The sequence below is a fragment of the Pelodiscus sinensis genome, chromosome 2, assembly GCF_049634645.1.
Source record: "Pelodiscus sinensis isolate JC-2024 chromosome 2, ASM4963464v1, whole genome shotgun sequence".
Lineage (NCBI taxonomy): Eukaryota > Metazoa > Chordata > Testudines > Trionychidae > Pelodiscus > Pelodiscus sinensis.
In genome coordinates, this window is record NC_134712.1 from 79,350,797 (window position 1) to 79,377,790 (window position 26,994).

Here is a 26,994-nt window from a genome sequence, read left to right on the forward strand (position 1 = left end):
TTATATAAGTATAATCTAATACTAGTTGTGTGCGTGTTTCACATATACTTAAGTTTGAAACCTGTGTCCTGAATGTATTATGGCTCCAACTGAAGATGTAAAGACTGGGACATCCCCAGCATTCCCTTCTTGCCACTTGTGGCTGCAAGTCAGAGTGTGCAGCATCCAAACTTCTCCACACACAAATGGTATATTGTTTATGTAAATAAGTGTGCTGAGATTAATCCAGTGCACAAGGACTTTCTCATAAGGAAGGTAATTGAGGCGCTTGAGTTTCTGTAATACAGAGACTCTTGAACTGAACCTGTATCTGAGTCTCAGCTCAGTGTCTTAATTAGAAGACCATGCTTTTACTGATAATGGAAATTTGGGGTGTGGTAGTAGTTTGAGAATTTGAAAAATTGGAGAGGGACAAAAGGAACACTTGCGTTTCTTTTTAAAAATATCTTTTTTTGCTGCTTTAAGTGTCTTAATCTCTCCTTGTCATGTTATATCAGAAAAATAGCAGTCTCTTGGTAAGTGTAGCTAATTTGTATTTTAATTAATAAACTGATTTTTTTCAGAGATGTGAAGCCTGATAATATGCTGCTGGATAAAGCTGGCCATTTAAAACTAGCAGATTTTGGTACTTGTATGAAGATGAATAAGGTTGGTATATTTAAATCTTAAATCAGTACTGCTATTTGAAGGGAGGATCCAGTGATAGTGTTCTTTGGGATGCTGTTTGCTATAGATTGATTAACATGTTGGTGCTTAGCACTGTTGTGTTTGAGCTAGGGATGTTAGCTATTAGGTAACTGAATAGTCGTGTAACCACATGAAATTTTAGCAGTTACACGACTATTCAGTAGTTCCCGAGGGTGGGGCCAGCAACCCCTTCTATCCCACGCTGCTGCTGCTCGATCAGAGGAAGCGGTGCAAACTGACAGGGGGAGCCAGACTGTGAGGAGAGCCAGTTTAAAAACTCTGTTTTAACAGCAGCTCCCCAGGGATAGATGCAACAGGTCGGAGGGTCAGCTCCTCCCAGCTCCTGATCCCCTCCTTGCTGCCTCCGATACAGATGCAGGGAGAGCTGAGTGTGCATGCAGTCTACAACAGTGGATCCCAACCTTTTTTATGTCACGGACCAGCAAACCCACTCACAAACATTTGGTGGACCAGTGACATTTTATTTGCACATTTTCATTATGCAAATTATGAATATGCAAATACAAATAAAATGTTCCCGTTCTGCCTAACCCTAACCCAGCTCCTTGCTCCCCAGTGCCTAACACCTTTTGACCCCCACTCCTATATCCCATGCTCTTAGACCCTTTAACCTCTGACTTCTACAGCCCATGCCAACACCTTCTTGCCCCATGACCACACCATGCCCTCACCCATCACCCATTTGCCCCCATGTTCACCAGAACAAGGCTTCCCCCTCTAGGGAGTGTGGCCATTACTGCTGTATGGGTAGGGAGAGTGGCCTTTCTCCTTCGCGCCTCCTCCCCCCAGCATGTCTTGCACTCCTATGGGAAGGAGATCACGGAGCCTTGGCTGGCTGACATTATGGGGGCGGGGAGAGGAGGGAGGGAGAGAGGTAGGCGCCTCCTACTTCGCCACCTTTTGTTGGTGCCTCAGCACCACTGCTGGCAAAAGCAGCTGCGTGGGTGGGGGAGAAGGGGAAGTGGAGTCCTGGAGGAGGTGCCTTCTGCTTTGCTTCCTCCTGCCACCGCCAGCAAAAGTAGCCGCGCAAGCAGGGGGAGTGGCCATTGGAAGTGTACACGCCTCCCTTCTTTTTTGTACACCCTCTCTCTCCAAGTGTCTCTCCCCAAGTGGGGAGGAAGGAGGTGCTTCCTGCTCCGCCTCCTGCTGTTGCTGCCTGAGCCACCATGGTGGCTGGAGGTGAGCTTCTGGGAACAGCTGGCTTGAGCTCAGACAGCGGCTCGGTGATTGGGAACCACTGGTCTACAAGATTCACCGATAAGCCTAGGCTTATTGGTTAATCGTTTAGTTGACTGCACATTGACATTCCTAGTTTGAGCACCTCATGTCTGCTAACAAATTTAGCCTCACAGCATCCCTGTGAATTACAGAGAAATTAATGTATCAGTTTTGCAGATGAGGTATTGAAGTACTAAGAGATTAAGTGCCTTTCAGACACACACAAACATAAAAAGAAATTAAGTGCCCTGGTATTTGCCTTAGTCATAAGAAAATCTTTTTCATATCTAGGTGTGTAATAATTTCCGCAGTGTGTACAGTGGAAAATTGTTTGTGTTGTGCTCCATGGTTTCAATTCAAAGAGGGCAAATGACTTATTCTCTATTTGGTGTTGGTTAAAAGGAGACTGCTAAAAGTACTGACACCTCTTAGGTGGTTACCAACTGGGAAAGTACATTTAAAAAAAAAAAAAAACACCTCCAAGAACTTGGGGAAAAAGGGGATGCAACTCTCTCAAAGTACTGCTTTTTCAAATGGTGAGAATGTAAAATGCCTTTGTTGTAGGTTTTTGTTTTTTCTTTTCCTTCCTCTCTCTACTTCTCTCATTGATCTAGACTTGAAGAGTGAGCTTCTTGTTTCATTTGTTTTAGGGGACTTAAGTTATTTAGCAGTGGTAAAAGGGGAAAATAAAAATAAGAATGTTAGAGAAAGGAGACTCTTATCTCCCCCTGAAGACAATACTCTTAATATTATTGTTCTTTCTGTAAGGATGAACAGGGGAGGAGTCCCTATCCTCCCAAGTTCCTGAACTTTTTTCTTAGCTCTGGTGCATGAGCGTTCGGATTTAGCACAGAGCACCAGCGCCTTGGTGTGCAGTGCCCCAGCACTACCAGCATCACCCACCAGCTCCATACAAGCCTAGGCAAGGTCAGGGTTGTCTCCTTCTGGAGACAGGCCCAGGATGACAACATCTCCAGCTGTTGTTAAGCAGAGATCTCAGGTTTCTTCAGAGTTTGGGTCCCCCCCTCGCTCCCCGGCCCGATCTCAGAGTGGCATTCAACAGCTCCGGATGCCATCGACGCCAGAGGCTTTGCAGGTAACTCAGAACATCTTGTCTATGCCAGTGCCACTCTCACCTGTAGTTACAGGGACCACGCAACAAGGAAAAGCCAGCTACGGCACCTCCCTGGTCTCTGTAGAGGCACTGTTCCCTCTCTGGTGGAATGTCAAAAGACTCACCTCCCTGAAGCCTGGCCCAGTCCCCGGTGGGGCCCAGGGCCACTGACAGCAGTCGGAACTTTGGCGCAGATCTTTTGGGGCATGTACTTCCTGCTATGGACATTATGCTTGGCCCTGGTATTCCACATGGTCCGCATCCTGTTCGAGGGACAGGTCCCTGGCACTGCATCGCTCACCACGCCAGTACCTTTCCTTGGCTCGCAACTCCCCACAGCGTGTCCATGAGCTGGGAAAGGGCTGGTGATCCTGCTCGACTTTGCAGCGTGTTTTGGTTCATTGGCATTTGTCTTGCAGCCACTCCTGAGAATGCCGGCCACGATCACCCAGACTGCAGATCTCATAGTGGACAACGCTTGCAGGAGGATCGTTTCTGGTGGTCCTCCATGTCCCGAGCATTTGTGTCACTGACGAATGTATAGTGCCACACTGATGCCAGCCCTTGTTCCTGGTCCCCCAGCACGGCGCACTCCAGGCTGGCCTTATATCAAGCCTTAGTACCCCCAGTACAAGCTCCTCCTCTGATGCCTCCAGTACCACAGATGGAACTCCAGTTGGTGTAATGGCTGCAGGTATTGCAGCCTCAGTGGTACCGCTGAAACCTATGCGAGTTCTTTGTACTGTCCCAGGTATTGCACTCAGTAGCTGGTAAGCTAAAGGAACCATCGGCCAACTCCACCTCTATTAAACACCTCCAAGCTTCCAAGGCTCCCAGCCCGCAGGAGGAGAAGAAGGTTGAGACACAGGCTCTGGCCTTCCTCTGGCCTTGAGGAGGTTCCCCCAGCGCAAGCATCTTCATCATCTCCAGATCTGGTCATCATGGGACCCCCCGATGATGCATGGTCCCACTAGGATTTCTTCAGGTGGGTAGCCACCAGGTTGAACCTCCAAGTGGAGGAACTTATGAGCCAGAGGATACCCTCTTTGGGGGTATTAATACAGTCAGCCCAGCCAGGGTGTCCTTATCCTTCATGACAGTGACCAAGATCATCACAGCCTTGTAATAAATGCCCTCCTCCATTCCCCCTACCTCCAAAAGGGCAGAAAGAAAGTACTTTGTCCCGGAGAAGGGACATGAATATCTTTACTCCCCTCCAGCTCCCAACTCCCTGGTGATGGAAGCCATTAACCACTGAGGTGACCCTGAAAAATAAAGACTTAAAGAGACTGTATTTATTTGGACAAAAGTTTTATTCGTTCTCCAGCTTATAGCTCTGGCATATTACTAAGCCTTCATGGCCTGCTACGGGATAAATCATGAAGTTCGAGTCCTCTCGTTTGGATGTCTTGAAGGAGTTTCAGGTCTCGTCAGAGGGGGCAACGGCTGCTTGAGCAGCACTCCAGGCTGCCTCAGATGTGGCAAATGTGGCAGCTTGCTCCATAGCATCGCCCATATTTATGCAGAGAATGTCATGGATGCCTCTCACTATCCTCTCCCCCAAGACACAGCAATCTGTGCAGGAGCTCCCCTTTGAAGAGTGGCTCCATTTTGCAGAGCAGAAGGATAGTAAACTGCACAGGCACCATCCTCCACACCCTTGGCTCACATTTCCCAGGACTGTCATGTAACTAATTCAGGCCTCAGACCCCGTCTGCTCAGCCTTTCTAGCCTTGCCAGGAGTTGGGGCAGAGCTAATATAAAGGGTTTAGAAAGAAACAGTCCCAGTCTCGTTCTTCCACGCAACCTGGCTCCTCCTATTGTAAGGTCATTTCCAAGTGCCTCTTTTGAGGATATGAGAGAGGATGACATACCTCTTAGACTGCCTTCTGGATCCTTATCTTGAGACCTTTTCACACTGTCTGCACCCTTTCCTCCCAACTTGGTGTTCTATAAGCACAGAGATAGTGTCCTCAGCATGGTGCAGCAGAGTTATACCCTCCAACTCTCCTCTACTCCATCCCCATCCCTCTTCAGGGACCCTTTTCACAACACGCACCTTCTGTATGAAGTCAGGGGCAGTGGAGGCACCCAGACTGGGGGAGGTGGAGGAGATTTTGCATTGCTACCAGAGCCAAAGGTTTAATTCCCACTACTTTCTGATCCTTAAGGCCAACAAGGGGCTCTGGCCCATTCTGGGCCTGTACAGCCTGAACCATTGCCTGGAGAGTCTCAAGTTCCCCATGGTATACCTGGCTGCTATCATTCCTTCCCTGGATTTGGAAGATTGGTATATTGCCCTTGATCTCAAGGATGCTTACCTTCCACATTTGCCATTTTCGAGGGTCACAGATGTTTTCTATGTTTCGTGGTGGAAGCGAACCACTACCAGTTTGTTGTTCCCCCATTTGGCTTTGCCACAATCCCTCAGGTTTCTACTAAATGTATGTCAGTGGTGGCCATCTACCTCAGGCAACAAGGGGTGCAGATTTATCCTTACCTGGATGATTGGCTCATCAAGTGCGACTCCTGTTCCAAGGTCCATTTGCATGTAGATCTTCTGTTCTGCCTATGCCACTGTCTCAGCCTGTTTATGAATGCAGAAAACTCACAGAGTTTGTGTCAATTCAGCTCATCGAGTTTGAGAGTGGTGCTAGTTTTGTCTCTGGCAAGAGCCTTCCTCCCTATGGACAAATTTTGTGCCCTTTTGGACTTTCTGACTCGCCTGGGCACTTCACTGACTACTATAGCCTGGGCATGTCCAGCTAATTGGGCACATGGCGGCATCCACTTATGTGGTCATGTATGCCAGACTCCTTAAGTGTCCCCTCCACCAATGGCTGATATCGGTCTATACCCCCTCCAGCAGGGTGGAATGATTTAAATCAAGACTATTTAAATCAGTGATTTAAATCATGATTTTTAAACCACCAAACATCATTGATTTTTTTTTAAATCAAGTTTTCCACTGATCACATTTCTTCAAACAGTATTGCGAACATGTTAATTTACATCTTAGTACAGCATATAAGAGGATCTATTGTATTTTTTTTTTTAGATAGTGCATAATACTCATTACTTGTATCAAGCTGCAGATGCAGCAGCAATATATTAGGAATGGTAAGAACTAAATCACACACAAACTCATTAGCACTTACATTTTACTAAACAAAACTTTGAATGTTAAATATTTCACATTTGCAGTTAAAGAGAATCCTGAGTTGGCGGCTGATGGCTGTCCTTAAACTCTATTTTTTTTATTTTCAAATTTTATTAACTCTTAACTGACAAGTCCTCAAGACACTAAATGTATGGTGTCCTTAAAACTTCTACAACTAGCTCTCATCTTCCTCCACTTTCACTGTCATTTTGAGTGAGATCTAATTCCAAGTTACCAAGAAAGCTAAGACTGTATTTAAGAGTGCACTTAATTTTGGAGTAACCACCTTTGAAAACAAGTATGCGATGGGGTTCCTTTGAGAAAGCAGAGTTACACTGAAGTTAAAAAGGGAATATACTTATGGCATCACTATTACGGGGTATGACCACGATGTTCCAAAATAAGAGGCATATATTATGTATTTAAAAAAAAGAAAATGACACTCAGTGGCAACTGGCAACTCTAGCTTTCTGTACTGTACTTGGTGATAGATTCTAAATCTAGTTAACTAATTAAATAAGCCATAAAGATTAGCTAAGCCAAACTTTTTTTTATTAACATCCAACATAGTAAACAGTTTGGGAATTTACTTATTAAATCACACTTATACTAAAAGGCATAAAGTGTCTTGAAGAATGATGCATTGCAAAAATTGATCCACCTTGTCCTTCAGAAATATCTACATCATTTTCTCCCAATAAGCAGTTTTCCTTGTGTTTCATTCTTGAAGGTAGGTTCTGTATCCTCTTCCTGGTCGGCTTACACTTGACACATTTTCCTTTTTTACCCAGGGAATGAATTTCTTCAAAATATTCCTGGATAGGGTCTCTTGTGTACCCAGAAACCATGACAGTTTTTTGGAGGCAAAAGTGCAGGGGAATATAGGAAACTGTGTGTGTGCTGAATAATGTCTTCCCTTTTTCCTTTCTAGTCCAATGTTCTTTTCCACGCTGTCTCTGATTTTGGACAATCATAGAATCCTAGAATACTAGAACTGGAAGGGACCTCTAGAGGCGAAGTCCAGTTCCCTGCCCTCATGGGAGAAGCAAGTACCATCTAGATCATCCCTGACAGAGGTCTCTCTAACCTGCTGTTAAATATCTCCGGTGATGGAGATTCCACAACCTCCCTAGGTAATTTATTCCAGTACTTAATTACCCTGGCAGAAAGTTTTTCCTAATTTCCAACCTAAGCTTCCCTTGCTGCAATTTAAACTCATTGCTTCCTGTCCTGTCATCAGAAGTTAAGGTGAATATTTTTTTTCTCCTTTCTCCTTGTAAGATACTTCCTCCTTTTAGATACTTGAAAGCGGCTATCATGTCCCCTCTGTCTTCTCTTTTCCAAACTAAAGAAACCCAGTTCTTTCAGTCTTCCCTCATAGGTCATGTATTCTAGACCTTTAATAATTTTTTTGCTCTTTTCTGGACCGTCTCCAACTTCTCCACATCTTTCCCTGAATTGTGGTGCCAAGAACAGGACACAGTACTCCAACTGAGGCCTAATCAGCACAGAGTAGAGGATAAGAATCACTTCCTGTGTCTTTTTCTCACAACACTCCTGTTAATGCATCCCAGAAAATTTGGTGATTTTTTTTTCCCCCCCAACAATATCACACTGTTGACTAATATTTAGCTTGTGATCCACTAGATCTTTTTTTGCAGTACTGTACTCCTTCCTTGACAGTCATTTCCCATTTTTTGAGAACTTCGCATTTGCCCTTATTGGACTCTATCCTCTATCTCTAGTTGGTTCAGATCATTTTGAATTATGACCCTATCCTCCAAAACACGTGCAACTCCTCCCAGCTTGATACCATCTGTAAACTTTATATGCATACTCTCTTTGCCATTAAGATATTGAACAGAACCAGTCCCAAAACTGATCACTGTAGAACCCCACTTACGCCCTTCCAGCATGACTGTGAACTATGGATAACTACTCTCTGAGACTGGTTATCCAACCAGTTACGCATCCACCTTATACTAGCTGTATATTGTATCAACCTAAGGTGGTCTCTGCTTTTCATATGGGTCAGGATATTTTACTCCCAGTCTTCATACTGATGCCTGATTCCTCATGCAACTGCAGAGGAGAGGCAGTTGCATGCCCTGGATGTTCGCAGAGTTCTTGCGTTGTACATTGTCAAAACAAAGCCATTCTGCAAATCTCTACAGCTCTTTTTTGCCTATGCTAAGTGGATGAAGGGATCTCTAAATGGATAACCTCTTGCATTTGTACATGCTATCAGCTGGTGAGTGCTCAACCGCTCTTCATGTGAGGACTCACTTGTCCAAGCCTCCTCTGTGACCTATCCAAGCCCCCTCTGTGACCTTCCTTACCAATGTTCCTATCCTGGACATTGGTGAGGTTACAAACCTGGTCTTCAGTACACACCATGCACTATGCCATGCACTATGCCATGCTGCAACAAGCCCAAGAGGATGCTGCCTCTTTGAAAGAGCTGTGTGGCAGTCAGCATGCAAGTGGACTCTTCCCATCTCCAGACATATTGCTTGCGGTCACTTATGTTGAATGGAGATGAGCATTCATTCGAAGAAGAACAGACAGTTACCTATTTCAATAACTGGTGTTCTTCGAGATGTGTTGCTCATGTCCATTCAACTTCTCACCCTTCTTCCCCACTGTCAAGAGTTGTCCAGCAAGAAGAAATTGAGAGTGGAGGACACCAGAGGTGCCCTATAAAGAGAGACATGTGCGCACCACTCCAAAGGGCACCACTCCAAGGGGCTGGCTCCCCTACTGGTACTGCTGAGGGAAAACCATCCGGCACCAGTGCACGTGGCGGGCACCAGTGCACGCACAATGAATGGACATGAGCAATACATCTTGAAGAATGCCAGTTACGGAAACTTTTTTTCCCCCCTAAATGGTGTTGTAATTGGTTTCTGTCAGACAGTACTGCATATATGAACATATGGGGATGGGGGGAAACCTTGAAATAAGTGATCTTTGATATGCCACATGTCACTGAGCCAGCACACCTGCTAAATCTTTTCAGGAATACTTAAATGAAGAATTTGCTTACAATAAATAAAAGACAATAAGAGCTCCTACAAATAAAGCCAGACTTATGAAGTATGTGTGATCGGTTCCTCACCTTGGTGGCTTCACTGGGATCTCCTAGGAATGAATTTGGCTCTATGTTAAGCTTAATTATTTGTAGACTTGGAACAGTGAGGTAGTGATGAATTATGATGAAGAAAAGAGACTCCCGCATATACTGGTGTTGCAGAGGCACTTCTGTGTGTGGGATACACTTACTTTTACTCTGAAAAAAAAATTGCATTTACAATGCTAGTTTAAAATTGGATGTGTTAAGCAAAATATAGTTATAAGCAGCAGTCTTCCATTATGAAATGGCCTCTGCAAATCCCCTCTTTGAAGCCCTGTCCTATGGAGCCTAGAATCATTTCAGACTTGTAAGATTAAGGTGGCCCTGCTGGGACACCCAGGCACACAACTGCCGCAGGTTTAAAATGCAGCCAGGTGGCTCTCTGTTCTGGAGGGAGGGAGAGGCTTCATGTGATCTCCCTGCCCCCAGCCCAGTCCTCAGCTCCTATTGGCCAGATACAAGCTGCCAATAAGAACTGACCCCAGGAAACAACCAGCCAATAGGAGCTGAGAGATTAGCCTTGGGGTTGGGGGCAGTGAATCTCTCCCGCCTCCCACCCCCAAGCTGCATGAAGGGAATAAACTGCAGCTCTAAGTGATCTGGGGCTGTAGCAAGCAGGGATCCCAACCTGCCTTAGGGGTGCTGGCCAGGAGACGCTTTAAGAACCTCCCAGCCATAGCCTGTCTCTGGCACCCCTGCCCATCCCACACCTCAACTCCCTCCCCAGGTCACCATCCAAACCCTCTGCACTCCCCTGCCCTGGGTCACAACTCCTTCTTCCCAGGTTCTGTACCCCCTCCTACACTTCTCCTCAGGCAAGAATCCTCTTCTCCATCCAGACACCCTCCTAGACCTTGCACCCCCATTCCCTGACCCAGATCACAACTCCCTCCTTCACTCAAACTCCCCCTTAGACCATATACTGTCTCCTTCACCCCAGTCCCTTACCCGTGCGCCCTTCTATATCCAGTCTCCGTCCTAGACCCAGCACCTCCACCACAGAAAAGTGCGGCCCTTTACCACTTTCCAAAATCTAAACCCCCCCCCCCCCCAAAAAAAAAAAAAAGCATTGCCTACCCTGGGCCAGACCCAGGGGTGAGGAACATTTTTTGGGTCGGGGTCTTCTGAACCACAGAAAAAAAACAGTTGGGTGGGGGGCCGTGGCAGCTGGATTGCCAGCACGAGCACCCCAGTACTGGGGGGGTAGAAGCCCTGGAGGCTGGATCTTGCCTCTGGGCCTTAGGTTCCCCACCCTGGTTTAGACTATGAATCCAGTATTCTAAATCACAGCCAAAAGACTGACCCAGATTTGTCAATTCTTTCTCCACTGGCACAAGAAGTCATGGAACATTCCTTCCAGCTCTTAGCCCTTATTTAGTTTGTCATCTTAACATTTCAAGTTTCAATATTTAGTTTTTGTGTTACTGTGGATTTTTTCAGATATGCTGAATAGTTATTTAATAGCATTAAAATATATCTTTGGCAGATCAAGAGTTGTGTGCTGCATTCGAGAGATATTTTTAGAATTCTAAAATGCCCATCTCAAACCAACATTGTCAGAGTCTCCATTGTTTAGGAAAAGAGTATTTGCCTAGATGATAAATATCTCTTTAAAATATTGTGTATTTCCAAATATAAACATTTGAACATTACTGTTTTGTTTTGTTTTTTTTGTAGGAAGGTATGGTACGATGTGATACAGCTGTTGGAACACCAGATTATATTTCTCCTGAAGTACTAAAATCCCAAGGTGGTGATGGTTACTATGGACGAGAATGTGACTGGTGGTCAGTTGGGGTCTTTCTGTATGAAATGCTTGTTGGTGAGTAACAAGATTTTCAGTGTTTTATGACTACACTTACCACCTGAGTTTAACATTACATTTTTATGTTTCTCAAGAACTTCATTTCAGAGTTATCCTGCCTTTATAGATTGCCCATAACTGTAATATATACAAAAAAAATTGTGCTTTACCTAAGCACCAGCAATATTATATCAGTAGGCTTTTGTGGGCTAGCATTGTTGATTTTGTTACTAAGTTAAAGGGACTACAGGCAGTCCCCGAGTTACGCGGATCCGACTTATGTCGGATCCGCACTTACGAACGGGGCTTTCTCGCCCCGGAGCTCGCAGGCACTGGGACCACCCAGAGTGCAGCGGTCCCGCTACCTTGACCTCCGGGGCGAGAAAAGCTGCTCCGGGTGCCTCTGGTCTGCTGGGGACCGTCTCCAGCAGACCAGGGACACCTGGAGCAAAGCCGGGGAGGCGGAGGGGTCCCGCGCCTCTGAGGCTTTGCTCTGGCAAAGCCTCAGAGGCGCGGGACTCCACCGCCGCTGTGGCTTTGCTCCCAGTGTCCCTGGTCTGCTGGAGATGGTCCCCAGCAGACCAGGGACACCGGGAGCAAAGCCGCGGAGCACGCGGGTAGCGGACTGCCCAGACGCGCTGCTGCTGTCCCGCTGCCGGCGTGCTCCGGGGCTTTGCTCCCCGTCTCCCTGGTCTGCTGGTCTCCAGCAGACCAGGGAGACGCAGAGCAAAGCCACGGAGGACCCGGGCGGCGGAACCGCGGTGCATCTCGGTCCCCCGCCTGCATCTCCCTGGTCTGCTGGGGGGGAGGGGGAGCGCAGCTAGTACGCCCCCCCCCCCCCCCCCAGCAGTCCAGGCTTTTCTCCAGACGCCTGTGGTAGAGCAGCTGGGGCGCTGCCGGTTGGTCCCGCAGCGCCGCTCTGGGCGCTACTGGACCAACCCGGCAGCACCCCAGCTGCTCTGCCCCAGGCGTCCTGATTCAGCCGCTGCTGGTCAGTTTCAGCAGTGGCTGAATCAGGACGCCTGGGGCAGAGCAGCTGGGGTGCTGGTGGATTGGTCCAGTAGCGCCGAGGAGTGGCGCTACTGGAGCAACCCAGCAGCACCCCAGCTGCTTTGCCCCAGGCGTCCCCAAGTCAGCCGCTGCTGAAACTGACCAGCGCTGACTACAGGAAGCCCGAGGCAGAGTTGCTCTGCCCCGGGCTTCCTGGAATCAACCGCTGATCAGTTTCAGCAGCAGCTGACTTGGGGATACCTGGGCTTCTTAAGTTGAATCTGTATGTAAGTTGGAACTGGCGTCCAGATTCAGCCTGTTGAAACTGATCAGAGGTTGATTCCAGGAAGTCCGGGGCAGAGCAACTCTGCCTCGGGCTTCCTGTAGTCAGCTGCTGGTCAGTTTCAGCAGCGGCTGAATCTGGACTCCAGTTGCGACTTACATACAGATTCAACTTAGGGACTGTAGGTTTGTTCTTATCTTGTACGTAACCCGGGGACTGCCTGTATAGATAGAATTCCTGGCTTCTGATGTACTTTTATTCTTATCGCAGATACTGCAAAAACTTCCCTGTCGGGGGGGAGGGGGCGGATGGGATGGCCTGTGGAATGCACTGAAATGCATCAAGTAGCAGGTATTTTCAAAGATGTTTTGCAAGGAAGCCTAGTTCTGGTGATCCTAGAAGTTCTTAACTCACTTTCTCTCTCATTTCAGATGAAACAAGTTGAATTATTTGCTGTATCTATACACTGGTCTATTATTCGGAAACGATATAAAAATTTGAGCATAGTGCACTTCATATAGCTTGGCCCAGTGTTAATGGTCATGGTTATGAGAGACCATTTTTTAAAAAATGGGCAAATAAATGAGTATATTCATTTTCTCTTTCTTTTTGCAAACATATAGTTATGCATGTGCCTGTTCATCACAGGCTGAGGAGAGTGGGAACTGAGAATCCCCCCCCTAATAAAATATTGTCAGCACTTCAGTAGTGGACATTTTAGAAACTTAGAATACTACTTTCTTGAAGTCTTACAGAACAGTAAGCACCTTAACAATTTTGTTTGATATGAACAAAAGGAATCATCACAATGTTTTTCCTATAAATGCGATGCTTATATTAGTAAGACTTAATTTATTGTGGTTATTGATGAACCCAACTCAATGACATCTGAGTATATTTATGTAGCTATAATTTTATATCAGTCATTTTGCCTATAATATATTGTAGCAAGAGCCACCCACCAAAAATGCTACTTAAACCAAAATCAGGCAAATAATTGAGCAAATAAACTAACCATCAGTCACAGCAAGATCAACTAACTCAGGGTACGTCTAGACTACATGCCTCTGTCGCCAGAGGCAGGTAGATTAGGCTACCAGGCATAGTAAAATGAAGCGGCGTTTTAAATAATCGCCGCTTCATTTAAATTTACATGGCTGCTGCGCTGAGCCGACAAACAGCTCATCCCAGGAGGCATACCTGGGTGGTCGACAAATACCTTTGATGTCGACACCTGCGCGTCCAGACTATCGCCCTGAGCCGACAAACAGCTGATCAGCCATCTTCATTGTGTTTTCTTTTGTAGCGCTGTCTGAAAACCTTAGGTGATTTAAAAGGATGTTATTGAATATTTCAGATTTCCTTAGGCATTAGATTTGCTATGGAGTCTGAAAATACTTATTAATGTCTAAAATAAATGTGCACAAAAATTGAAACTTGCATATTATATGTCAAATATCAAATTAAGAAAGTGATGTGCTTATCCAATTCAAATCTGGGGGCTATTTGATGTTTTTATTGAAGTTTTAAAATGAAGAATGTGTTCACTTTTAATTGAGTATGAGCACTGAGTGTCTTCAAAGGCACAGAATATGATAAAGAAATATAATGTTTTAAATTATACTTCCGTTTCTTTTGCTATTTATATTTTATTTTGAGATATTTAACTTTTTATTTCTATTTCTTCAGGCGATACACCATTTTATGCGGATTCCTTGGTTGGAACATATAGTAAAATTATGAACCATAAGAATTCTCTTACCTTCCCTGATGATAATGATATCTCTAAAGATGCAAAAAGCCTTATATGTGCATTCCTAACTGACAGGTAAAATAGCTCCAAATTTTGTTCAGAATTTAAAATTGGTTTTTGTTAATGACACTTTCTTCTCTTGTACAAAACAAAAAAATAGATTGTGTATAAACGATAAATTGTTGAACAATATTGAAAAAATCAGTTGTTCTGACCTCTGTGAAATATATTTATAGACACTGTCACAGTTGTGAGACCAGCTGTACTTTCTGTCTGTTTTCTTGTTTCTCTAAGAGCACCTCTATCGGCTTTAGCCGCTTCCACTTTTTTTCCCTCCTCTTTTCCCACCCTCATTTCTCTTTACGTTTCTTGGGTGGGAATCTCACAAAAAGGAGCCTGTACACTACTCTATTTAGAGAAAACTAACAACCTGCATATTGAGTCTCACCTAATCTTCTGCTTCTGTACAAGCTTAGCTAGGCTTTTCCTTTAAATTACAAGTTCCTCTCTGTGTATCTCATTCTGATTTCCCAGGTGATAAGGGCAGTAGAACCAGAGAACTTTGTTGGTTCAGTTTCTAGCATCTCAAATGATATTCCATTCTCGTCAGTAGGGCCTGCAAACAAAAATTTGACATGTCGTTTTGGTATTGTGCCATAACATCACATTTAATTCAGTTTGTACACATGAAAAGTGTTTTTGTCATGGTAATTTTTTAATTGGCAATTTGATACATTTCCTACATTGCTAAATGGATGTTGCTTGATTTTTAGATTAATTGCTAATCCTTAAATAGAATTACATGCTCACCTGGTAATTAATTGTGTAAATGTAGATGAGAAATCAATATTTTAAATTCCATAAAAGATGATATGGGAAAGTTTAATTCTGGACATTCCAAATGTTTTTCTCCTCAGATTTTGAGAGCATGGGATTAAATATTATCCAGGCTCCAACACAATCAACTATCTAGGGGTGTGTCTAGACTACATGCCTCCTTCGACGGAGGCATGTAGATTAGCCAGATCGGAAGAGGGAAATGAAGCCGCGATTAAAATAATCGCGGCTTCATTTAAATTTAAATGGCTGCCCCGATCTGCCGATCAGCTGTTTGTCGGCAGATCGGGGGAGTCTGGACGCGATGCCCCGACAAAGAAGCCTTTCTTCATCGACACAGGTAAACCTGGTTTCACGAGGCTTACCTGTGTCGATGAAGAAAGGCTTCTTTGTCGGGGCATCGCGTCCAGACTCCCCCGATCTGCCGACAAACAGCTGATCGGCAGATCGGGGCAGCCATTTAAATTTAAATGAAGCCGCGATTATTTTAATCGCGGCTTCATTTCCCTCTTCCGATCTGGCTAATCTACATGCCTCCGTCGAAGGAGGCATGTAGTCTAGACACACCCTAGGTGAATAGCAAGAGAAGAAAGAATCCTAATTTTTAAGTGCAGCTTTCTATTACTTCAGAACTTCTTAGATTATTATAAGGGTAATTGATTTTACTTCTTTGTAGTCTGGTGGACTACCAAAAATGTAATTATAATAATTGATTTCAATTTTAGAGTGAACATTTTATGTGGTATACTAGTGTTAGTTTTTTATCCTTGTCTTTACTTCTGACGTAATATTGTTATCTGTTTCTCTTCCTCTGATTTCATCTTTCTCAGTCTTAGTTTTTTATCCTTGTCTTGACTTCCTGGTCTTTTTCCCTGTGCCCACTTGTAATTGCTTTTTTTTCCCCGTATCTTTTTTTCTCAATTTTCTTTTGCATTGTTGCCAAGTAACAATGGTCTGCATATGGAAATGCTACATGAGAAAGCTGAGTGCGTCATGTGAAACATTTTTATTGATGGTCATATATTGGTTAGTTCTGCTCCTTCTGACGTTGGGTGAATGCTGTCAGTGAACACTGTTTTTATCATAAAGAACTTGGACAAAAGATAATGGGCCTGATTCTCCTTAGCAAGTTAAACTGAGTTTCATAGAATCACTGATTTTCAACAGTGACATTGAGGTCCAGGTTCTCAGAGACACACGTCTTCAGCTGTGATTTGATAGTGTATAGCCTTGTAAACACTGAAAGGTTTATTTGTATACAGGCAGTCCCCGGGTTACGTACAAGATAGGGACTGTAGGTTTGTTCTTAAGTTGAATTTGTATGTAAGTCGGAACTGGTATCAGCCGCTGCTGAAACTGATCAGTTTCAACAGCCGCTGAATCTGGACACCAGTTCCACTTACATACAGATTCAAGGTAAGAACACCAGGCGTCCCCAAGTCAACTGCTGCTGAAACTGATCAGCAGCTGATTCCAGGAAGCCCAGGGCAGAGCAACTCTGCCTCGGGCTTCCTGTAGTCAGCTGCTGGTCAGTTTCAGCAGCGGCTGACTTTGGGACGCCTGGGGCAGAGCAGCTGGGGTGCTGCTGGGTTGGTCCAGTAGCGCCAAGGAGCGGTGCTGCGGGACCAACCGGCAGTGCCCCACCTGCTCTACCACAGGCCCCCGGCTTTGCTCCACGTCTCCCTGGTCTGCTGGGGGAGCACTAGCTGCGCTCCCCCTCCCCCCCAGCAGACCAGGGAGATGTGGAGCAAAGCTGCGGAGGACCCAGGCCGAACCGTGGCGCTTCCAGATCAGCTGAAAGCGCTGCGGGTCCGGCCCGGGTCCTCCGCCGCTCTGCTCAGCGTCTCCCTGGTCTGCAGACCAGGGAGACGCTGAACAAAGCGGCGGAGCACCCGGGGCCAGACCCGCGCCACTTCCAGCTGATCTGGAAGCGGCGCGGGTCCAGCCGGGTGCTCCACCGCTTTGTTCAGCGTCTCCCTGGTCTGCAGACCAGGGAGACGCTGAACAGAGCGGCGGAGCACCGGAGGCCGGACCTGCGGCCGCTTCCAGATCAGCTGGAAGCGGTGCACGTCCGGCCCCGGGTGCTCCGCCGCTTTGTTCAGTGTCTGCAGACCAGGGAGACGCTGAACAAAGTGGCGGAGCACCCGGCTGGACCTGCGCCGCTTCCAGCTGATCTGGAAGCGGCCGCGGGTCCGGCCCCCGGTGCTCCGCCGCCTTGCTCCCGTCTCCCTGGTCTGCTGGCTCTGCCAGCAGACCAGGGAGACGGGGAGCAGCTTTTCTCGCCCCGGAGAAGGCGGGCGGCGGGACCAGGCGTCCTGCTGCTCTAGTTCTCCGGGGCGAGAAATCCCCATTCGGAACTGCGGATCCGACATAAGTCGGATCCGCGTAACTCGGGGACTGCCTGTACACAAAGGTGTGAATTTAATTGAATATAATTATCAGTATGACCTCTCCTTTAAGTACTCTAATTGAAGAGTAAGAATGTAATTGATTGATTAGTTGATTTGTTTGCTTAGCTTATGTTGGTTATAAGAGTAGCAATATTGGTTTAAGATAAACCAAAAAGGCCAGTTATACCGGAATGAGTGTCTATATTTATGTGTGTGGGCAGGGAGGAAGCAGTGTTATGCATAGAGCCCTATGTGGATACAGAATTGATATCTACATTTGCATCTATAAAAATGATCTAGGAATGTGATTACCTGCAGATGTGCATGGATTTGTAGGGCTCTAGTTATGCAGATATGACTATACATCAGTGTAATCGATAAAACTTTCCCATGTTAGACAAGGCCTAAGACCAGATAGCAATCTGGGATGAAGGGAAGAAATCCCATGAACCTACTTTTGCTGGTATAGGGCATTCCATGTCACAACTTCGGAGAAACTAGAGCTTTTAAATGCCCCTTAGTTAACAGGTGTAAGCTCTTGCATCTAAATAGTAGGTAGGACATTTGAACCACTCATGTTTAAAGAAAGGGAAAAATCTTACATGGTATTTTTTTAAACATCTTTACAGGGAAGTAAGGTTAGGACGAAATGGCGTAGACGAAATCAAGAGACACCTCTTCTTCAAAAATGATCAGTGGGCTTGGGAAACTCTTAGAGACGGTGAGTAATTCTTTATACAGAAGCAATAATAGGGTATGTCTACACTTGCAGCCTATTCCTGTGCTTGATTTGCATCTTCCCGGCCGGGCGCCATTTTTTGAAATTTACAAGCCCGGAATAACTGCCTGCTTCTGTACGTGGCAGTGAAATGGGAGTTCGAAATAGGGCTTTATTTTGAACTACCTGTTAACCTCATTGCAGGAGGAATAAGAGGTAGTTTGAAATAGGACTTTATTTTGAACTCCCGTTTCACTGCCGTGTGTAGATGCGGGCAGTTATTCTGGGCTTGTAAATTTCAAAAAATGCAAGAGGGGAGGGACGGTTGGTGTGTGAATCAACTATGCTTTCTTTGCTCTAATTAAGATCTCATCAACATTAGCAGAAATCAAATTGGCGTTTTTCTGCCTCTCTTTCACTGCCTGAGTAGCACAAAGGAGCTAGATCACACAAGAAGATCTTGTACTAAGGAACATAGTGATTCTTTACTGGGCTGCTCTTCAGTTTTGTCTTTAAACTCCTCTCTTGATTTTTCATGCTGTCCAAGGTTAGCTTGATCTAAGTTGAAGCCCAGATCCTATGTATTGCATAGCACAAAAGTGAACTGATGCACCTGCACAAAGCCCCACTGAGTAGCACTGTAGGATCGGGACCTAAGTTTGTTCAGATGACACTGTCACATTGGTCCACCTACTGACACACAGGAATCCCTAGATGTCAAGACATGGCTATTTAAAATTACACAAAATTTAGTTACTCTGACTCGTGTAGCAGAAGGGACAATTCTAATATTAGTCATAATATACACATGTATTTATCATTCATCTGGTTGTTATTTGAATGGAATTATGATAATTTTATTTTATTGTAGCTGTGGCACCAGTTGTTCCTGATTTAAGTAGTGATATTGATACTAGTAACTTTGATGATTTGGAAGAAGACAAGGGAGAGGAAGAAACATTCCCGATACCAAAAGCATTTGTTGGCAACCAGCTACCTTTTGTAGGATTTACATACTACAGCAACCATCAGTAAGTATAGAGGAAACAAATTAATGTTGTGTATTGTCACCAAGTTTTGTATTTTTGATTCTTCTTCATATATTTAGATAATAGACAATTTTAAAATGAAAAATTCTAGTGTCATAGTTCGTGATATTTACATGAGACTGCTACCACTACAGGACAGTAGTGTTTTTAAATATTACAGGAAGCTTTTAATTGGGTCAGTGTTGCCAATTATGAATTAACCATATGTATAGTGGCACAGTAGTAATTGGACTTAAATGTATACAGCTGGAATCCCATACAAAAGGCTGAAGATTAGTTTTGTGAGTGTCTCTGCAGAGCCAGAGGGGTGAAGTCAAAACCAGAGATCCCAGGGCATGGAAAGCTAAGTACAGGCCAAATTCACTTTATTCCCAAGATGATGTTTCTGGACTTTGCTTGGGGAATTTCTTTTAGCTCAGTTTCTAACTAAAAGATAAAGAATAGATTGAAAATCACCTCGTGTGCTAGAACAAATAAGGAATTTTCTTATTCCAACTTGTCAGTGGTGAAGGTAGTAGTTTCAGTACTTTACTTTGCCTATTAGCCTTTTTATTCTTTTGAAGTTTTTCAAAACACCAGCATTAAATTGATGTGGTGGTTTTTTTTCTGCCCATAAGATTTTAAACAACATCATTTCATACAAATAGCAATGCATACAGTTTGAACATGTCTGTTCAGTATTTTAGGTGGTGTTGGTAGCAACAATCGTTAATGGATGCTTAATTTCTTCTGTTATAAGACTCTGTTTTCGCTTGCTTGTAACGAAGTTTTTAGGGCTCCATTTCTGTCAGAGGTTGTAAAAGTCACAGATTCCATGACTTCCGCAGCTATTAGGGTGGCAGGCCTCAGGACCAGTTGCTTAAACAGCTCTAGGAACAACTACACCCTGTCACTGCTGAAATGGTTCTGCAGCCAACTGCTTGGGTGGTACCTCAGCCAGCCACTGCTGGAACAGTCCGAGCCCTGTGGCCAACTGCATTGGCCATGGCTCGGTCAGCCTGGGGCAGCTAGCCTAAGGACTACAGAAGTAGTGGCTGATGCAGCTGGCCCGAGAGATTTCCTGAGCAGTGGCTTCGGGATGGCCAAAGCAGCTGGAGCTTGGTGACTCCTAGCAGCAGTGGTTGGAACTGTAGGTGACCTGGGGCTGCCCCTCCAATGACATCCAGAGGGACAGTGAGTCCCCCAAGTGCTCACTCCACCCATGTCTGGAGAGGCAGCAGTCCCTCATGGAGCAGCAGCAGCTTGTCCCTGGGCTCCCATTCCCAGTGCTTACTTCCCCCCCCCAAAAAAAAGATTGTCAGGTTTTGGGGTTTTTTTGCCTGTTATTTGTCCATGACTTTTACTAAAAATATCCATATTAAAGTTTAGCTTTACTTATAAGTTTTGCTGAACTTAGCTGTTGAGACATATTTTCCATGACAATGTATTCCTCAGGCATTTTTTTAACAGTTTGAGCAAAAAAATCAAGTTAGCTGTTTGAGAATGTGGTTAGGGAAAAAGTAAATAGTTTTGCCTGTGTTAAAATATATTACAGAGAAATGGTAGTGCATCTGTGCTTTGGAGCCAGGCCCTGAAATTTGGCTGGTGACTCAACTTTGTGTCAGATGCATGTTTTTCATCACTGTGGAAAATCTCCCCAAATTCCGGATAAATTTATAACCCTTTGAAAATAACAATTTAGATATGCTTACTAGTGATTTGTTAGAGGCTGGCAGCTAAATTTTCTAAAGATTGTTTGTGCTGTGCAAGCTTTATCTACACAAAGTATGTTACGTACAGGCAGTCCCCGGGTTACGTACAAGATAGGGACTGTAGGTTTGTTCTTAAGTTGAATTTGTATGTAAGTCGGAACTGGTACATATTGTAGGGGAAACTCTAGCCAAACATTTCTCCAGAGCTCAGTTTTATTCTCCCACACCTCACTTCCCTCAGTCCTTTATTCTCAAGGTGAGGTGTCTGCTGAGAAAAGCCGCTCTGTGTCTCCCTGGTCTGCTGGGCTGCGGGGGGGGCGCTAGCTTCGCGTCTCCCTGGTCTGCTGGGGGGAAGCAGCTAGTGCAGGGTTGCCTCACCCCGTTTGTAAGTAGGGATCCGATGTAAGTCGGATCCATGTAACCCGGGGACTGCCTGTATATGCCAGCCAAGCTGTGCACATGTCATTTGCACAGAGTGAATGATCATGCTTAGTCCTGGGGCTACAGGAACTGAGAACATCTTTCCCTGCAATTGTTCCTCCTGGCTGACAGGGACCACTGTAATGTGATACACAAGAATGAATAGTAGGAAAGCTATTTTTCCTGCCTTCCTAGTGCCTTGAGGTGGTGCTCAAGCTTTTTGGAGGAAACGGTCTGATTTTAATTGAAAGGAATAAGGAGCAAACTGGGGGTAGGAGTAGTCTGGGGTTGATCGGATAAAGCACAGGAGACCACTCTGGGGGTGATATTAGATGGAAACAGGGATTGGAATCAAGATGGGCATAAATAGTGAGCATAAGAAGGGATGGGGCGGAGTGCATAGCAATAAAAGATAGAAGCCTGAATGGGACAAATATGGGGTGGATGAGATGAGAATCACATGTAAGCACTAAGGATGTTAAGGAGTAGTTGACCATCTGATAAGCAAATGCTTATCTGATAGCCGAGTCAACTAGTCAATCCCCTCCCCCCCCCCCCCGCTACCTCCATCCGATAGAGGCAGCAAAGGGGGAGGGGAAGAGTGGGTACTTCAAAGTGGTAGTGCTGCACAGAGCCCATACCCAGGCTCCATGCGGCGCTGCTGCTTTGAAATGCCCTGGTGGTATTTCAAAGTGGTGCAGCACAGAGCTGACCCTGGGCTCAGCTGTGTGGTACTGCACCTTTGAAACACCATGGCGGCGTTTCACAGCTGAGCCCAGGCTTTGTGCGGCGCTGCCCCTTTAAAACGCTGCTGTGGCATTTGCGTGGAGTCAGCTGTGTGGCATTTGAAAGCAGCAGCGCAACATGGAGCCTGGGATTAGTGGGGGACTCCAAGTCCACCGCTGACCCTGAGCTCCATGAGGGCTCTTCTGCTTTGAAATGCACAAGAGTCCCCATGTGGACGCCGCATGTAGCCCGAAGTGAGCAGAATTTCTTCCTGTCCCCGGACTGCACCTGGAGTTTCGCATTCCTTCTTTGAAATGTACAAGAGCCCCAACAGGGCTAGTAATTTACTCAATATTTTACATCCTTAATAAGCACTAGAGCACACACTTGTTGAAAATCGGGAATAGGACCTGGGATTCCTGAGTTGCAGTATCTCCTGAATGTGGTTTTCAAAAATTCTTGTTTTAACATTTGAGAAAAGCCAATACCTTTTTCCTAGTAAAATGGTAAAAACTGCAGATTTCTACTTAACACAAAGGAACTATGTTTTTAAAAGAAATGTGTTTACATCTTAACATAGAAAAAAGTGCTTGCGTTTGTTTTCTCATAACCTTGTTTTTAAATAATTTTAATTAAATATTTTGTTACAGGTATTTATCTGTCTCTGCAGAAAATTCAAATGACAACAGAACAAGCTCCAGTATAGACAAAAGCCTGGTATGTATTTTGAAAGTTTTGTGTAAACTGATAGTGCATAAACTGTATATTGAAATACTGAAGTAACTTTAAATTACATGAAATGGCTTTAGTGTTTTGAAATACGGGAAACTATTACATTTATTTTAATTATTTAGTCTGACCTATAGGAGCGGTCAGGAAAACAAAAATTTCAGTTCTGAAAAATGAATTGATATTTCAGAAAAAATTACCCCGAATCAGACTGAAAAATGCCAAGAACTCAGAATTTTCACTGAATTAAAACTCCACATGGGTGCCTTCTTTGCCGCTGGGGACTCTTGTGCATTTCAGTGAAGGCATCCATATGCAGCCCGGAGTGAGCAGGACTTCCAATTGGTCCCAGTCTGTATGCATTGTTCTGCATTCCTCCTTTTGAAATGTACAAAAGCCCCAGAGGAGACTCTTGTACATTTCAAAGGAAGAATGCAGAAGTGCCTATCGACTAGGCAAAAAACTATCCTATAACAAAATGCTTATTGGATAGTTGACTAGCCTTTAACATCCTTACTCTGGATACCATTGGAGTCCCAGCTCCAGAGCAGCTTTGCCTCATGAGCTGCCAAGTAACCTTGAGAGCCTCTCAAGCTCCCCATCAAATAAGATACTGAGAGGCAAAGATTCCAAGATCTCAAGCTCCTTGCCAGGTGACCTATTGAACCTGGGAAGGTCCAGTTTCCAGGAAGGCTGTAGGGTGGAGGAATAAAATTAATCAGATTTCCATAGAAATTTTTGAAAAAAATAATCCATTGCTGCTGAATATCAAAACTGAAAATGTTCCATCAGAAAATTTTCTGACAAGCTCTAACAGCTGTTGTGGTAGGCTTGGATGGCACTAGCAATATCCATACCTAAGCACATATCTGTAATTGTTCTATTACTATTTATTATTAATTAGATTGAAATACAAGGTGTTCTCCATACAGAGGAAGATAAAGAGTTGAATGAAAGAACAAAAAAAGGGGGCTACTGCAGAACTTGCTCTAATTTATGTCTATTTTTGATGACTTGATAGCAGTGGTTCTCAAAGTGTGGTCTGTGGAGGCTTGGGGCTTGTCCCTCTGCCCTCCTGTGCCGCCTGCCTGCATAGGATACCCACACCAGTGCTTCAACCATCCCGTCCCATTAGGTTGGAGTTCTAGTGCCTGCTTCCTACTGTTGGGGATGGGGTCTGGAGCCCTGAACCTCGTTGACTGGCTCTGGCTTGTGGGGGAAGGAGTAACCAGCTCCCACTGGCTGGGGAAACGGCAGTGCAGGAAATAGCTCGCCAGAAAGCTTTCCTTGCTGCTTTTATTAATGGGAGCAGCTGAGGGAGATGCTTGGGAGCAGTGGGGGGTGCAGAGCCAGGTAAGCCCTCCCCATGTCACTCATGCCTAGACTCCAACCCCGTCTCACACATCTCTGTTGCCCAGGCCCCTCACCTCCATCCCAGTCCTGCATCCTACCTCCTGCCCAGACTCCCTGCTTATGCACCCATCTTCCTGCTCAGACTCTCCATCCCCAGCCTGCTCTTGCACCCATTTTGTCATCATGGATGATTGGTTGATGGTCCACGAAAATCTTGTGTTGAGCGGGGCTGGACTGTGGACCAAAAAGTTTGAGAACCACTGCCTTATAGTTCTTAAATACTGTATTACCTACAGATATTTCAGAGAAAGCAATTTCTCTTTCAAAGGAACAGGAAGGATTTCTTATAGACTTACAAGTTAAAAAGACAGTTTTAAACAATTTCTTACTAACTTATAATACACAACATATTGTAATACCTAGCAGCAGCAATAAAACAAAACTTTGTAAACAAAATCTACATAATTATATAAAACAAAGCTATAAAATAAAGTCTATGTAACTACTACTGTGTGTCAGGCCTACACTTAGATACAACATTGTAAATAGTATTACAAGTAAATGTAACACAAGATACTTTCTAGGTCTACCTGTGTAATTATGCAAGATGCTGTGTGCCTTCTGGGAGGAATTGAGTGCCTGCAATTTCCAGGGAATACACTAGGTTATGAGGATCTTCAGAACCTCATAGCATTTGACTTTAAGATTCTAAAGCAGAGGTCAGCAACCTACGGCATGCATACCATAAACAGCATGAAAGCTGATATTTCTGTGACATGTGGGGTGGGAGCTTATCTGCACCCTTTCCCACATGCAGTGGGGCACTTGTGCTGTGGCTTAAGCCTCAGCCACACAGCTGCATGCTGGAGCACCAGCTCTGACTTCCTACTGAGAGGAAGGGGCAGGAGAGGCACGCATGTGTCCTTGGGACTGCCCCTGCCCAGTCTGGGTATGCAGCTCCTGGGAGCTAAGAGGTTAAAACTCTAGAGAGCTTTTTTTTATTTGCTTTCTCCATTGTTGGCAGACTTCTCCAGACTCTCTCCTTGCCTTGGAATACAAAACAAAAACTGAAAAGTAACGAAAACATATATTTATTCTAACTGCTCAGTTTGTTGAGTTCTAGGCTTTTACTGGGTGGTATTTAGCCTTAGACTTTAGCCAAAACCTCTTTGATAGTTATTAGAAGAGAGGCTAAGGTAACTGGCTGCAGCAGCTGCTAGCATAGCATGTCTGGGCAGGCTTCTGAGGGAATTACACCATATAGGCACCCAGAAGCACAAGGCAGCCTGCTCCAAAGACAGCAGCAGGATTGAGTACAGAAATGCCTGGGCTACCCTCAGCAGTCGATTTGGACAACTATTGCTCCCCTTCACCAGCCTCCCCCAAAGGGCTCCCTTGAATAGTAATTATGATGAGAGATGGAGGGAAAAAAAAGAGAAGAGTAACCTAGACTCACAGGAGCAAGTAGGCAGAAAGGAGCCCTTCATTTACTTCTAACTCCCATGCCCTTTCTTATCGAAGTCTGAGTGAACCTTAATGCATTAACCCAGCCTTATTTTTTGTGTGACTCAATCACGCAAAGTGGTTCTTCCATGTACAAGCTTTTCTGGGTCCCACCTTTTGTCACCCCAAATTATGAAGCTAGGCACCACCCATAAAGTCAAAGGGGTACAGCTTAGGAATCTTTTCTTTCCAGGGTCTCTCACATTCTATTGAGCAGAAGTAGGTTGGATTCTACCTTTAGATTTCCTTGTCATGCCTATTCCAACATCTCAGGATAGAGTCCACTTCCTCTGGCAGAGATTAGGGAACTCCATGGTATCTCAAAGCTTTGTGGCGAGTCTGATAAACTCACAGCATCCTGTCTTATCTAGATAGAGGACAGTTACAGAGCTCTTTTACTCTACCTCTGGATACATCAAAGTAGCCTATTTATGTGGAAGCAACATGATAAAACCAGCAGCAGCAGGCCAAACTTCTCAGTCTGTTGTGGAATATGAATTCTGTGTCCTTTTCATTCCATTGGAATAGCAAGAAAAGTCTAACAGATAGAAAAAGGAAGTGAGGAAACATCCTGCAGATGAAAAAACCTCACACATTTCTCCCATTTAAGATATATAAAGTGTTAGAGTCTCTCCCCAAATATTAGATACCAGCAGAGCAGAGGAATAGTTCCTGTAGAAAGTATTCAGAAGGAGCATGGACAGGTGTCAGGTGGAACCTCCTTTCTCAATCCTACTATGCATCCTTATAACCTAATTTCTCAAAGCACAAATTCAGAAGGAAGTGAGGTGGGTGGGGATCAAGAAGAGTAGACCTTCGATCCCTCTTCCTGCAATAACTGATAGTTGTCTAACCCCTCAGAATACAGGAAGAGACCTGAAACAAAGCTCTTGCCCCAAAGTATTTTCATTCTGTTGTAAAAAAAGTCGTAGCACATCTACACTTTCCTTCAGACAACCCACCTGAGAAGTTGCTTGAGGAGGGTGACAGGATACATAGGAAAAACACTTGGATACTTGTCCTTTCAGGATATCAGTTGGAATTGTCGGTCCCTTTCTGTGTAGCTCTTAAAATATGAGGAGTGAAGACTTGGGGCTATGTCTAGACTGCAAGCCTCTTTCGAAAGAGCCTCTTTCGAAAGATACTTTCGAAAGAGCCTCTTTCGAAAGAGAGCGTCTAGACTGCATGCGGAATTTCGAAAAAGCAAGCCGCTTTTTCGAAAGAAAGCACCCAGTGAGTCTGGATGCTCTCTTTCTAAAAAGCCTGTTTGCTTTCAAGAACGCCTTCTTTCGAAAGAGCACTTTCGAAAGAAGGCGTTCTTCCTCGTGGAATTAGGTTTACCACCTTCGAAAGAAAAGCCGCATTCTTTCGATTTAATTTCGAAAGAATGCGGCTGCAGTCTAGACGCAGGTGAA

At 44.8% G+C, this 26,994-nt stretch overlaps 1 protein-coding gene across 3 annotated transcripts in view; it reads left to right on the forward strand.

Moving 5' to 3' along the window:
* The window catches only part of ROCK1 (Rho associated coiled-coil containing protein kinase 1), a 145,628-nt gene that overhangs the window by 64,250 nt on the left and 54,384 nt on the right, over positions 1-26,994 (forward strand). For all 3 annotated transcript variants that reach the window (XM_006139046.3, XM_075920910.1, XM_075920911.1), the window contains 6 exons: positions 564-648; positions 11,011-11,155; positions 14,100-14,238; positions 18,020-18,111; positions 18,980-19,139; positions 22,645-22,711. In XM_006139046.3, coding sequence (XP_006139108.1) covers positions 564-648; positions 11,011-11,155; positions 14,100-14,238; positions 18,020-18,111; positions 18,980-19,139; positions 22,645-22,711 — 688 coding nt within the window. The remainder of the gene's footprint in view (positions 1-563; positions 649-11,010; positions 11,156-14,099; positions 14,239-18,019; positions 18,112-18,979; positions 19,140-22,644; positions 22,712-26,994) is intronic.